Source organism: Mytilus edulis, chromosome 8, assembly GCF_963676685.1.
Source record: "Mytilus edulis chromosome 8, xbMytEdul2.2, whole genome shotgun sequence".
Taxonomy (NCBI): Eukaryota; Metazoa; Mollusca; class Bivalvia; order Mytilida; family Mytilidae; genus Mytilus; species Mytilus edulis.
In genome coordinates, this window is record NC_092351.1 from 87,556,887 (window position 1) to 87,573,152 (window position 16,266).

Sequence of the window (16,266 nt, forward strand, 5' to 3'; positions counted from 1 at the left end):
GGTACGTACAGAGACATATATACACAGAGACATATATATGTCTCTGGTACGGGTATTTATGCAGAAAATGTAGGATTAAACCTGGTTTAAAATATAACTAAACAATAATAAACATCTCACATGTATGATAGTTGCACAGAACTCGTGACTTCAATACAGTCTTACTATATTTGGATTTCAAAAAATCATACCAAATCTGACACTATGATTTTATTTTTAATTACAGTGATAAAAAAAAAAACATTACTATATGATAATATATGAATATTGAAAATACTATTATCAATAGACAAACATAACAACTTTATATAAATAAAAAATATATTATATCAAATTTCTGCCTTTAACAATGCAAAATAATAAGTTATAATAAGCTAGGGTTCTTACAGCTAAATCTTACTATTGCCAAGGAGAATATTTGAGTATCACATTATATTTGTGAGGTGTATTGTAAACACAAATCTCTGCTATGGGTTAAGTAAGTAAATGATGTTTTCACGTTAATCATCGAATTAATTGAAACACAATATTGATGTGTGCTTATATTAGGTGCGACGTCGGCTATTCTTTATGTGCAAAGATGTGTTGTTTTCTTACATCTACGAAATCTATTTTGTAAAAAAATAGAAAATAGAGAAAAGAATATAAAGAACATATAACTGAAGCCTTCCTCTTCCTTCCAGGCCCCCAAACTATTGCAGCTTCTGATGGTTTACTCCTTTACTATAACCTTAACCTTCTCGATCAGTTTTAACATTTTCATGCCCGTACAAGCTACATTCTTTCAAGTGTTTTTTTTCTTTTAGATTATTGCGAATCTCATTTAAAATTTCACTTTTGTGAAGAGAAAAAAAGAATAATGATAAATTGAAAAATATACAAATGAAGCCTTCTTCTCTCAAGACCTTTAAACTACTGCAGCTTCTGATGGTTTACTCCTTTAGATCAAACATGACCTTGACCTTCTCTGGGTTAACAATTCCATGCCCGTAATAGCTGCATTCTTTCAAGTGTTCTGTGATTGGACTGCTGAGGTGTTGCTTCCATTGTTTTACAGGGGTACATGCTGTAGTGTAGCGCCATTTCTAAAAAGACATAAAAATTATAAATATTCATTAATTTATCATTTTGTTTGTATATGCCAACAATAACTAATCAAAGAGCTGAATAGCTCTGAGGGAAAAGACGGCCCTTGTCTCTTTTTTTTGGGGGGGGGGGGTGTTATCTTTTGATAGTCTTCATAATGTGCGTATTGTTATTCTTTTACTTTTCTACATTGGCTAGAGGTATAGGGGGAGGGTTGAGATCTCATAAACATGTTTAACCCCGCCGCAATTTTGCGCCTGTCCCAAGTCAGGAGCCTCTGGCCTTTGTTAGTCTTGTATGATTTTAAATTTTAGTTTCTTGTGTATAATTCGGAGTTTAGTATGACGTCCATTATCACTGTACTATTATGCATATTTTAGGGGCCAGCTGAGGGACGCCTGCGGGTGCGGGAGTTCTCGCTACATTGAAGACCCATTGGTTGCCTTCGGCTGTTGTTTGCTCTATGGTCGGGTGGTTGTCGCTTTGACATATTCACCATTTCCTTTCTCAATTTTATTCATATAAAGAATGAAAAAAGAACAGCTAGAACATGTAGAAAGGTTGACAATATTGAAGTCAATTGTTGTTGTTTAATCTAATTTTGTTTCCTTAGTTTAGGATTCAATTTGGACCAAGAGATCTGCATCTTCTAAATCTAAACATTCAATTAAAGTTGATAGTTAATTATGTAAAATTCAACTAATTTCTGTCATTTAACAACAACTACAATGTTTTCTGAAATCTTAATTGTGTACCACTGAACTGCAGGCTAGGCTATTTTCCATTTTTTGTGACAGTACTCTTTTAAGATTTTTTTTTCTTAAGAAAGTTAGGACTGAAAAATCCATTTAATTTTAAATTTCCATTGATAAAGTTCCCAGTTACAACTCTCATCACAGGGATACAGGTACTAATAAAAAATAATATGATTGATGTAAACTGTGTGAAGCTTGTTTCCAGATCATACATTTTGAAATATTTGTAAATTTCATGAATAAATAGGTTTAAACTATAAAATGCAACTTTTTTTTTTTACCATTACAATGATTTATTTGTTGGTACACACAATTTAGTTTTAATGGAAGACTACTAATCATATACTAAATGTCACATTTTCAAGTTTTATTATAGTGGATAATTACTCATCAATTGAGGTGCTCCTGATTTGGAGGAAGATTCAGAAAACAGAATTTTACAGAAAAAATGAAAAAAATCGTTTCTCTCCCCAATCTCATGTATCTCCACGATCTTTGTTTACTTTGAAAGTTGTGGTTGACCTACAAATTAAAGTATTGCATGTTGATGTTTGAATCATCTACAGGAAACATAATTATGTTTAAATTTAACAAATAACAATTTATAATTAGTGCACGAACTCTGAGAATGATTTAAATAACCAGTGAAGGATATCCCTGCTTCTGCATAGTGTGGCATTCCATTACAATGACGTCATTATAAAATATAATGTAGGTTGGATATATTTAGAATATCTCGTCATACTGATTTTTCCGGATTGTAAAAGAAACGTTAATAGTGAGCTAAAAATACGCTCATTTCGCTAGAAACAGAAAGGAAATGTGTAGAAAAGTGTTTAAAATCAATCTATTCATTTGTGTGTTTCCTTCTCATCAATCTCAGTAAGTTTTGTTGGGGGGGGGGGGGGGTTCCAAACTATAAAAACAAAATGAATGATGTGAGGGAATGTCACTCTGGTCAACCCCATAGGGGATTGACGGCTTGAAGCCGTCTTTCCCCCAAAAATGTATACCGTTTCTAAAATCAGTCGAGTTTAACGAATATATGTTTCTAATGTCGTAACTATAATCTCATCCCCTTTTCCCGAATGTAACCTACCGAATTGAATTTAGAAATTACGACAGTGTTATAACTAAAATGGGCAACAAAAAAGGTGGCACACGTGGCGCAGGATCTGCTTATTCGACTACCGGAGCCGTGACCTGATCTCAACCCCTGTTTTTGCTGGCGATCGTGTTGCGTAGTCTTTTGTTTTCTATGTTGTATTTTCGACTTTGACCTTAAACAACCCTCTAATATCTTTCTACTTTCTTTTATCAAAATACAAACAAAATTACAATGCATATTAATACGAAGTAAATAATATACCAGTGATATACCGATGGCGGATTTGAAATCCAAAATGTATCATCGCATAAACATCAACGAACAACCCGAATTTGATTGTTCTCTTTGCTCAAAAGCCATGGATGGTGTTGTCCATGTTTATTCGACTTATGGTTATCGATAACACTCTTGGATTCTTCAAACCTTTCCCTCAAACCATCTGCTTTTATCATTTTTATTTTGCGTTTTGTTTTATGATGTACTGTACGTCTGTTTTATGTCATGGTGTTGTCAGTTATTTATCAAAACGTTTCTTAATATTAAAATTTTCTACAGATCTATTATAATCAAAGTATTGTATTTTCGTGGTCATGATATACACTGTCTTTTCATTCTATATCGTTGGGGTTTTTTTGCAATGTTCTTTACCGAACTTTAGTATCCACAATTTGTGTATACGACGAAACTAACAATATTTATTTTAGGTACAACTCATTTACGCGACTTTCGCATTTTGATCTTATCTTATAAGAATATAGCACGCTGCAACAATGTTAGTAATCTGATTAAAACAGACCCTATTTCCCCACTTTTCTCATGTTTACAGACCTACGGATCGTTGTCAGATAGTATGAAGGAAAGCGTGGAAACAGGCTTTTTTCAAATCAGGTTGCAATGCTGCACAATTAAGAGCAAAAATCGCGTCAAAGTACACCATATAGAAAAGGCTTGGCAATTCAAAGGTTACCGTAAAAGAAAGCGTTTACATTATGAAACTAAATTAAAATGTATTTATTTGAACAAACCCTTTCTGAAATCTCCCATCCGTCATCAGATTTGTTCCAGATGGATTCAACCACTCCTTTCACCGGAAGCATGTCCTCACAAGCCTCTCGTAAATATGTACAAGTCATTGATAAATTATAGACACTCAGACTATCTAGATCAGAAAGAATCATATATAGTAATGTAAATGGAAGTGATAACAGTGACTCTTGGTGTTCATCTGACGGTTGATTGGAAGCAACCATCGACGCCATGTTTCCGGAAGTTGTGCCGTGGTACAATGAAGCTTCTTCCCCTTCCGTATCCTTGTCGTCACTGATTTGTTCGCGGTCTTTCCTAGAAACGTTGAAGCTGTTTGTATCCTTACAGAAAATAATTTCACCATCAGGTACTACTGGTGTTTTCTTGTCAATTGTGAATTTACATCCCTGGTAAGCTAAAGGACAGTATTGCTTGGTTGGTTCACATATATCTAAATGTGAAAACTGTTGGTGTCCTGCTAGCTCCTCTCGTCGAAAAACTTGTTGGCAAATTCCATTCATCTCGGGTCTCAGATTATGTGAGTTGCACTGTACAATGTTTGCTGGACACCTGCGTAGATGAGCCGCCATTTTGGATCGAAGGACGACAGTTACGCATCCACCATCCTTATTTAAACAGTTGACCATTTCCATCTGGCATCGCTTTTTATGTTCCACCAATTGATGTCTATACATGGTAAATCCACATTCATTTTCACACGGGATTATTTCATCCTTGCTAATCCTTTCTGGATGAAATGGACAAACTTTGAGATGTTCTGAAACCGGAGTGCTGAGATGGTACTTCCACTTACGAATAGGAGTGCATGCAGAACTGAAGGACCATTTCTAAAACATTACCTTAAGTTATTAATCAGAATATATAGAAACATGTCAGACTCGGGGAATTAATACTACATATTTGTTTCACGTTCATTATTGTGTACATGAATTAGATCGATAGTTTTCTTGTTTGAGTTCTTTTACATTTGTCATTTCAAGTCCTTTAGTATGCAGTGTGGGTTTTACTCATTGTTAAAGGCCGTAAGATTATTAATTTCGGCGACTCCTGTGAAGGTTTGTCTCATTGGCGTCATTATAACTCATCTTCTTATTTTCATATTTACAAGGAATCAAAGTGCTTGTAAGCACTAGATAATGGTTAAGATTTAATTTCTCAGAGTAAAGTAAAATTAAAAATTGCATTGTTTAAAGCATTTGTCGTAGTTGATTCAATAACAACAGAAACTGACATATATACCGATATACTACACGTACAAATGAACGCTACTGAAATGAGGCAACACATAATTTAGCCATCCATGGACCTTGTTTCAATATTCCTTCATATAGCTGCCAGTGTATTGATGTAAGCAAACGCGGAGATATGCAGCTGCTTACTGTATCTGTGTTAGCATTTTCAAGATCAATGATATAGAATCACGACTTGTGGAATAACTTACTTTTGCCAAAATGCATCATCGCCATGTGTATTTGTTCTATCACATACAACTAAAATATTGTTTTGGGGTTGTCAGTAACCTTAACACTTACCCACTTGAAAAAATCCCAATGTTTCCCGCCATTAGAAATCTTCTGCCATACCGGCACCACTATGCCCTTGTTATAAACGACTGATTTACAAAACGAACGTAGGAACTTACAAGTTAAAGCCAAATTGTTTATTGAAAAACTGTCAAGAAACATCAAAATGTGTTCAATCACATTATCTGGGAGATCTTCTAGAAAAAATAAACCACCGATAGAATCGACATCGTTTTGATAACAAGAAGTCGTTGGATAATCAAGTGTTTGACTTTGTTCACCCGGTTGTTCTGGCGATGACCATGCGTCAGATCCGATAGTGAGGGCCCTCATGGGGTTTTTGATTATGTGATTACTTGGCCGTTTTTTTAATGATTATTTGATTATTAAGCCAAATATTTCATGATTATTTGATTACCTAGGACTGTATTTTTAGTTTATGATTATTTGATTACTAAAGATAAGCAAATATTTAATGATTATGTGATTATATTGGCAAAAAAATGGTGATTATGTGATTACTAGGACCCCCCCATGAGGGGCCTCGATAGTCAACCCACTTGTATTCAAAAGATCACTTTGAGTCACGTGACCTGTCGGAACCAATGGAGATAGTTTCTGACAAGAGAAATCACATCCAGCATAGGCTAACGGACACTTTAATTTTAATATCCCGGTAGAAATCTCTGCATGAATGTTGCGAGAATGCCACGAAAATTCGCCTCTTTTAACAGGTTTATGACACATATTGACAGTTTCAGGTATCGCAGTCATGCAATCAATTACATTAGCAGGACATATTAAGAGGTGGGCAGCCATATTTGATTTTTTAACTTCGGAATGGCAACCATTTTCTTTATTAATGCATGGTACAATAATAGCTTCACAGACGAACGAATGTGATTTCTGTTTACAAGCATGAAATATTCTATCGCATCCTTGGACGCATTCGATCAGCTCGCAGGAGGTGACGTAATCTGGTCTGACGTCACACTTCCAACTAAAACATTGGACACAATGGTCATGTATAGAAGAAAATCGCCCCTGCTGCATTGCTGTAAATCTGGAAAATAAAACAAACAGTATGTGTAGAGTCTGGAATGTGCAACATATTCAAATTGAGTAAAGTCTGTATATATACGAGTCGCTTTTGAATCCGCCAATCCGCCATTGAGACTGAAAGAGTAGGCTAGCTTGGATATTCATTTAAATGTTACAAAGCTTTATGCATAACCGTGCACGTGACTCTCAGGAACGTCCTTATTGATATCCTAATGGAATCCTAATGTATTGTCAATAAAATTGCCATAAAGTATCAGTTTTATAAATTCGTGTGACTTTTCTAAACTCGCAGGAATCTAGATGTTAATAGTATTTTCGGTACCACCGTATATTTTTACTGCCACGCATTTCGACAAGTAATGCTTTTATAAACTAGTGATGACCAGGGCCAACATATTTGAAAACTTTTAAAAACTGTGAACACATTTGTGATGCGTGCCGCGAAACAGATACTGTACTTGTGAATTTGCAGATTTTGCACTATTTCAGGAATTTTAACAAATTTGGCTTTCCGTATCACCTCTAGTTTCATCCATTGCTACATATGCAACAAAGTCAAGGATTTAAATGTTAAAATCCACAACGAGTTTCCTTACGAGATTCCGAGGCTAGCAGCACCAAACAACATTGAATTCCATTGTATGTCGTAAGGGAATGAGTAATTTACCTCAAGAGGACGGGGTTATGCTTTTTTCAAAAAGAAAATATGATCCCAATTTGATGAAAAAATTTTGTTCAAGCAAATGCCAAAAAAAAATTATACATGTATTTTGAATGCAGATTCCCCCTTCACCTTATAACGTTAAATTTTGAAACACAGAATAGATAATTTTATCATCACTGTCACAAATATTATTAAAAGCGAGTTGGTTAAACTTTGTTGTTGCGTTTTTATATTTACTTAACATACACTGAATGTTTACCTGTTATCAAAATCTATTTGCTTTGTCTACTATTCTCCTGACTTTAATAAAACATTCCAGAAGACGTTTGTTGTAATGATTAGACGCTAGAGACTCTGTTTTTAGCAAGGTCATAAATCCGTGTATATGTTTCATTTGAATCAAGGACAAATCTTGTTTGAAATTATGACATACAATTATATAAAAATATTTTAAAGTAATGATAAATTCTTCAGAAAAAGGACCGTTATTGATTAAGTATCTGTTTAACCTGTTTAGTAAATATATACTAGTCAACAAAAGAAACGATACACGACTTTGAAATAAAATTTATCAAAAAGTATTAAATATAAAAAAAATGAGATACACTATTTTAAAAAGCTTTCATTTGCAATGTAGTCACATGTGATAATGAAACTCAAAACTTGTCGGAAAGCATCTAAATTCAGTGTAAACGATCGTAGGGTGCAAATTAGTTTTGCGGAAAGTTGAATAAAAAATCGACACATAATTTGCTAAGTTCTAAATAAAATTTCTAATTTGTTTTAAAATATTCAATATGCTAATCAAGTAATGTTCATGTTGTAAGTAATGGGTTGAAATATTGTTTTTTTCAAATTTTTGGGAAAAAAGTGTTTTTTGAAATCTCAAAAAATCCAAAAAAAAAATATTTTATTTTCGTCTCAAATCAATGCTTTAGATATGAAAACAACACACTGTAAATTTGGAACCTTTCGAATAAGTTTTAAGATTGTTACCGCTTTTTGAATATCACTTTACACATACTGTCTATGGTAAATCAGTTGATAATGTTTACATTTTAACGATTTCTCGTGGGGACAAACTTTGCTTAACAAATAAACGAAGAAACTGTATGATTTTTAAAAACAATTTGATGGCAAACACTGTCTTTACCTTTAAATAAGAGGTTGGCATCATTATTTGGAACTTCTTTTTTTATAATTGTCGTTTTATGTAAATTTTGTAAAAAACAAAAAATCGCGAAAAAAACGTCACGAAAGGAAAAAATATATTTTTTTAAACGGATTTATATTTCCATAATGATTAAGTATTACTTCTTTCAATATTGGTCCATTGAATGGAAAACTTTATCTTTAATTTGAAAAAAAGTCTTGTATCGTTTCTTTTGTTGACCAGTATATAAATAACATTCAACAAAACTTACCTGCTCAGGCTGCCGAATAACACACCCTTCCTATACTCCGGATCAGATCTATATTTAGCATAATATTAAATGTATACTCAACATCCAAATCAACAAACGATTTTTAACCAGTAAATTACAACCGGTCACTGGTTATACATGTTTATGAGAATGAGAAATTAATTTAGTTTGTAGATAGTTCAATTATAAACCCACCTAAAATAATTCTTTTTTCGTTAATCAGGAAACGAAACCACACTTATCAGGAATATAGTGTTTTAAAATGCTACACATTTCACATGTTTCTATCATTCTGTTACATAAGGTACTATTCTTATTGGTAAATATCAGTTCCCTTTTCCATACTTCTGTGATGTTTTTGCTGTTGATTTTTTAATGGACATGCATTTCTTAAATTTTTTTATTTATTTTTGCAGCCAACGGTTAACGTCATTTTTATTTTAGATATAACTATCCGGCGGCGGCGGAAACTATTTGTACAAAGCTTTATATTTCAGAAGGTAGACGATCTATATATCATGCTTCATATCTTTTATACAGATACCTTAGTATATATAGAAGTTTCCGTCTGTCATATGCCAAATGCCCTTGACCTTGTTTCATGGTTTAATGATTATAAGAGAAGAAAAAAAATGTTTGTCATGTGATTTTCTCACTTGTAGCGAGTAATGACCATAATTGGTATATAGGTTCCAAGCAACGTCCACATGTCTGTCAGTCAGGATTCACTTGAACGAGACCTCATTTTAGTGATCAATGTTACGTGATTATGTCAGTTTCTCAAATACTATAAGCAGCAGGTCAACTAAAACTGTATATGGCGTATGTATAACCAGGAAGATTTGGACAATTGGGACTTAGAGATAAGTCAAGTTCAGACAATATATTTTAAGTGCTAAAGTGACAATTTGTTAATCCGTCTATCTAACCTTTTATATTTCTTTTTATTTAAATTAATTCTATTGTTAAATATATGTTTGTCGTAACGGAAAGCACTCTGACGATGACAAGTTAATCCGTTGGACACTAAACCTTTGCTATAGAAACTGTTTTATATATATGATTTTGTATGTTATTTTGTAGTCAGTTTAGGTCTTAGGTCTGGTACTGTCCGGACCTTGCTAATAAAGTTTAAAGTATTGGTATACCGTCTTTGAATTACTATAACACGGAAAACGCCCGGTTATATATGGATTGACTGGCAGGTTTTATCTGACCTTGATCTCCTTTCCTATGGTTCATAGGTGTTATGTTTTTTGTGTTATGGTCTGTTTTTTAGATTCTATAAGAAATACGTCAACTATATTTGATGTATGAAATGACTGAAGTGTTTCAATAAATCGTTGTCAAAGCCTATCCCAGCACCCCTAACTCCATAGATCATAAGGTGTTTCGAACATCTATTTAGACCAATTAGAATTAACAAATTGACCATGGCCATGTTCATCGTCAGGAGCCCAAACCATTGCATAGTGACACTTATTATAAAAATACTGTAATTTTTATTAGGGGCTCGATACCTCATGATCTGTCTGACTAACATTTTTCTATACTCTTTATCTACTTAACCTTGTTTATCAATTTAACGAACGAAAGTATAGAATCTATTTTCATAATCTGCAACATATCAATTACACAGAGTTGCTGATGTTATTGTGTCTTTCAAGTTTTTATGCCTACGGAAAGCAAACAGAGGTCTTTTATCAAATAAAAGTTTTGCCTCTTCGTCTTCTTTTAATTTATCCCAGTGTTTTAAGGTATTGTTCTTTATGTGTGATATCTGTCTTTAAAACACTGTGGAGAATACCAAGGGAGGCGACTGTAATACAGATTTGGGCTTTACTATTAATGTGTCTTTTCTTTGTTTTGCAGTCACTTCCTGCATAACAGTTTTAATTTCAATTTTTGGATATCCCCTTTTAATAAGGCGTTCAGAAAATAACGCATATTGTGTTTGCAAATCTACTGGATCGTTCGTACATCTCTTAAAGCGAAGCATTTCTCCTTTAATTATGCCTCTGTAAGTAGAAGATGGGTGGCACGAGGACCTCTCTAAGTACTAATAATTTTCAGTCTTTTTCGGAATGTCGTGAGGTCTAAGATTCCTGTTTCTCTAAATCTTGGGCCTTTGAATACCAACACATCTAAAAACTGCATTTAAGTTTGTGATTTCTCGTGTGTAAATGTTAGAAGTGCATGTTGGCTGTTATCATGTTAAAAAATTGTGCTATTTGATCATCTGTACCTTCATTGTAAATAAAAAAGCCATCGTCCCTAAATCTATAGAGGCTTGATATTTTCTGTTTATGTTGGAAAGTCCTTAAAATATTATTTAAGACTTCATAAACTCTCAGATCCGTAACTTCAGGTGATAAACTATTTCCCATTGGAACTCCAGTTGAAGTTTTATAAAATTTACTACTGAACATAAATTCATTATTTTCAAGAACTATCTTAAGAATTTCCAATATATATCGCAGTATCGTATGTTTACATTTAATTATCGTAGGCCAGGCATGCTGAACTGCGTCAATCATTTCTACATGGTACATATTGTTGTAAATTTCTTTTATGTCAAAACTGACTAAGTAGGCGTCAGGTTTTACCTGCAATTTCTCAATAACACTTATAAATTCTAATGAGTCTCTTAAATGTGTTTCTTGTTTTACTACTGCTGGAAGCATGAATTTATCCAAATACTTCCCTATTCTCTCCAAAACAGTACCCGATAATGAAACAATAGGCCTTCCTTGAATCCTGACATTTTTATACAGCGTAGGATTCTGTTGAACCCTTTCTATTAGTTCAGGATCAAGTTTGTGCAATTTAGGCAGAAGATACAACCTTCCTGGTTTGAGATCTCGCTAAGCAGAAAGATATTTAAACGTGATTTCATCCATGACCCCTTTTCTATGCATTTCAAAGATAATAGTATTGATTTTCTGGTTGGTCTCTATTATGTTTAATTTTGCAATTTCCATGAAGTGAGTAGCACTACTCAATTGCCTCAGACCTTCATTTATATATTCTGTTTTATCCCAGATCACTGTGGTGTTATTTTTATCTGCTTTTCAAGTAAATATTTTTTTCGTTTCGTTTCAGGGAAGAAATTGCCTTTTTTCCAGCGTAGTGAGATTATCGTGTGCTTTTTTAATTGTTATATTATCTATCTCAATCTTAGTTTTGAATATATATGTCTCATTCTAATATGACGTTCTTCTTAAGCCTTAGGTACAAATCCATGTTCTAATTCAAATAGAACATGGGCTGCACGTGATTGACGTCACAATTGAAATTGTAACGTCAGGTGAATTTTGAACAACGCCAGAGATAAAAAATGGACATTTTTGTTGGTGTTGCTCGCTAGGAAATTAAATAAAAACATTCTAAAAGTAAGTTTAAATGTTTCTGTTCTTTTTTTACTGATAGACTGCTGATTTTTTATAACGTTTTTGGTTCATGAAATCAAAATGGCGACATTCCGAGCGTCTACTATAGGTCCGCTTCGAAGTGAAAAAGTTCAAATATTCCTATTAGAATGGAAATAATTCTATCCTCCCATGCTCTATGCTCATTTTAACATGGGTAGGCATTATATTTGTAAACATTTAATACCTCGCTAACGCTCGGTATTAAGATATTAACAAATATAATGCCTACCCAAGTTAAAATGATCATAGAGCATGGCAGGATAGAATTATTTCTTAATTTGTAGAATACCAGCCTGGTCTCAAATTAACGCTTTGCGTTGGTGATCTATCACGGTTAAAGTTTTCTGTGAGTGGTGGTGGAGAACGATATTTAGACGTGAAGCCTTTATCCATAGGTGATGATCTGTGGGTGGTGACATTGATCTTTGTCTCTCCTTTCTATGTTCACTTGTTTCAATAGTAGTACTAAGTTTACCAAACAAAGAAGACAAATTCTTTAATTCATTTTCCAAGCAAATTGACTGTGCCATTTTCGCTTTTTCATAACTGTTCCCATGATGTTGATTTAATTCCAACAAATATAGTCATTTTGGGAACTTGTGGACTTCTCGAAGACTCACTAGATGAGCGTTTGGATTGGTCTCTATCATTAGATTTCTGAGGATGAAGAATCCCGCTTTACTGTTTTTTTTAACGTACTCTTCTTTTCACCTGACTTATGATACGATATTCCCGTGCTTTTAATGCCTATCACGATTTTCTTTATAAAGGGTTGCTGCTCAAAAGGAAGCTAGCTATTAAACCAAGAGTTCCAAATGGTTAAGTTGAAATCATCCCTTCGTAAATTTTACGGACGTCATCACGAGTTGCTTGAAAGTTATGGACCGTTTCACAGATGCTATCGGATATGTTCCTTACTTCGTTACTACAATCCCCTTCCCTTTCATAAATGTGACCTACCGAATTAGACTATTTACCGGATTTGTTATAACATGAGCAACACGACGGGTGACACATGTGGAGCAGGATCTGCTTACCCTTCCAGAGCACCTGAGAACACCCCCGGTTTTCGGTGGGGTTCGTGTTGCTTATTCTTTAGTTTTCTATGTTGTGTCATGTGTATTATTGTTTGTCTGTTCGTCTGTTTTTTTCTTCTTCATTTTTATCCATGGCTTTGTCAGTTTATTTTCGATTTATGAGTTTGACTGTCCCTCTGGTATCTTTCTCCCCTCTTCTATGACCATTCCTATGTGAGATATTGCCAACTTTCTTTGTCCTTTGTCTACTCCTGGACCTTGTTCTTGACTCGTTATATTTGTTTATGTTTTTCTCCCCCTTTCTTTTCATTATGTTCCTTTTCTGTTTCGTACTGACAAATTTCAGGGTAATGTGGGAAAAATTAGCCTTCCTTAAACTTTGGAGTACTAGTTACTTGGGTCATTAGATTGTTCATTAAATAAATTATTTGGTAAACGCGTTGTTCCCCATTTGTTGATCACCTCTAGTAATCTTTTAGAATGTTCAGGTTCAACTATTTTACATACCGTAGCATTCATCTGTGAATTATCATCTGTACCAGCAAACATACATGCCAGTCCAGTCACCAAACTTTGAAGTTCCGTATGTTTTTTCTAAAATGGTCACATCGGTATTCCTTTCTGAATGTTGTAATTTTTTCTGTAACTCTTGGCTTTGTTCGTCTATCAAGATCTTTTATATAGAAACGCTAAAGTTGACTTCATCTGTAAATTGACCGAATTGTCGTTTAGTTTCTTCTATCTGTTCTTTATTCTTCATTTCTTTAGACTCCATTTGGTGTTTTAAATCTCGGACTCCCATCTGTTCAGAAAGGCCTTCTTTACACTTATTTATTTACGTGTTAACTGTACCCTCCAGTGTGATATAATTAGGTCTTTCCATTTTTTTGTGGAAAGACCTATTATATTTGTTCTGATTATTAGGTCTTTTCACTTTTCTGTGGAAAAACCTATTGCATTTGTTCTGATTATTAGGTCTTATCACTTTTCTGTGGAAAGACCTATTGTATTTGTTCTGATTATTAGCTCTTTCCACTTTTCTGTGGAAAACCTATTGTATTTGTTCTGATTATTAGGTCTTTCCACTTTTCCGTGGAGAGACCTATCGGTTTTCTTCTGATTATTAGGTCTTTCCACTTTTCCGTGGATAGACCTTTTGGTTTTCTTCTGATTATTAGGACTTTCCACTTTTCCGTGGAAAGACCTTTTGGGTTTCTTCTGATTATTAGGACTTTCCACTTTTCTATGGAAAGACCAATTGGTTTTCTTCTCATTATTATTTTTTTTAAATTTTGTTTTCTTCCGCCTAATTTTTTTCCTTTGCTATTTTTTTTGTTTCGCAAGATGTCGCTTAGATATTTGGAATATGATATCGAACAGTTTATACGCTTTTGTAACTGACACTGCTTAACCAAATACTCTCCAATATAAGAGTTATCTCCCCGAACACTGTTTTTCTTGTTATATCTTAGGCTTCGCAACCTTCTGTTTTATCTTGACCAAAGCCGTATAGAGATTCCATATGAGAGTTATTTCCCCTTTTGTATTTGATATAAGTGAAATGTATTTTTAAATGGAAAACCATAAATGATAGAGGCCTGAGGTCTTTTAATTTGAGGTCCTTGGTCCATCAAAATGAAAATGAGGTCAAGGTCAAAGGTCAAGGTTATGTTCAAAATTTTGATTTTGGTTTGTTATCAGTAATTTTCAGAAGTCTTATAAGATATCGACAAAATACTTTACAAATAGTTAGTTGCGATATGACGTAACAGGTAAATTTGAGTTGAAAGGCACGGAGACATTTAATGGGAGTTTTCTCCCCTATTATATTCAAAATTACACGCATGGTAAACTCATTTATCATATATAAGTAAGACTTAGGGTCTTTTAATTTGAGGTCCTTGGTTTATGATCTTGAAATTGAGCTCAAGGTCATAGGTAGATTAAATGTTCTAGATTTTGACCTTTGCTTTTACCTCATATGTATACATGATAAAGCCATGGGACTGTTTGCATTACGTTGCAAGACACTTGACCATGGAAAAGCCAACCGGAAGTGACCTTGTGTAAAACCGGAAGTAGCTATATTTGTACTTATTTACTGTAAAAGTAAATTGAACAGTATATTTTGGAATTCAGTACCAAGTATACTATAAAATAAAACCGGAAGTGACGTATTTCAAACCGGAAGTAACAATTTATCCCCTTTATTTAGAAAAAAAAGTACAGAAACCATATATTTTTGGAATCAGTGTACAATAAGCTATCATTTGACGCTGGATATGATATTTCAAACTGAATTTTCATAGTTCTATATAAAAATTGATCTTAATGGATGGAAAGACCTTCAATTGTTCTCCGAACAATGGGTTTTTAATTATTATTATTATTATTTTTTAGGACTTTCCTCTTTTCTGTGGAAAGACCTATTGTATTTGTTGTTGTTCTTTTTATTATTATTAGGTCTTTCCACTTTTCTGTGGAAAGACCTATTGTATTTGTTCTGATTACTATTATTATTTGTTTTTCTTCGGCCAAACTTTGTTATCGCCTTAAATTTTTGTTCCACAGTATGTCGCTAAGATATTTCTTACATTGTATCATACAGTTTATGCGCTTTTTATTTTCATCCATTCTAAGCTGAACAATTTCCTTTGTAAGAGTTTTCTTCCTTTTCACTGTTTATCAAGTGAGTAAATCTTCTTCGTAACAAATAAAGATATTGACAAGATTCTTTTTCTAAATTGTTCGTTACATCCTCAGAAATTTTTGGCTAATTTGGATCGAAGTGATTCGATGAAATTTTTCAGGAGTTATCTACCTTTACCAAATAAATTTTTATGCCCCACCTACGATAGTAGAGGGGCATTATGTTTTCTGGTCTGTGGCTCCGTTCGTGCATCCGTCTGTGCGTCCGTTCAGGTTAAAGTTTTTGGTCAAGGTAGTTTTTGATGACGCTGAAGTCCAATCAACTTGAAACTTGTTGCTTATGATATGATCTTTCTATTTTAAAGCCAAATTAGACTTTTGACCCCTATTTCAAGGTCCACTCAACATAGAAAATGAAAGGGGGAGTGTCAGGTTAAAGTTTTTGGTCAAGGTAGTTTTTGATGAAGCTGAAGTCCAATA

The 16,266-nt window shown here is 33.7% G+C and overlaps 1 protein-coding gene across 1 annotated transcript in view; it reads right to left on the reverse strand.

Moving 5' to 3' along the window:
* Nucleotides 1-271: 271 nt before the first annotated feature.
* The window catches only part of LOC139486569 (F-box only protein 40-like), a 169,578-nt gene continuing 153,583 nt past the window's right edge, over nt 272-16,266 (reverse strand). The window contains exon 4 of the mRNA XM_071271494.1: nt 272-1,085. Within this exon, the coding sequence (XP_071127595.1) occupies nt 933-1,085 (153 nt within the window). The 3' untranslated portion in view covers nt 272-932. The remainder of the gene's footprint in view (nt 1,086-16,266) is intronic.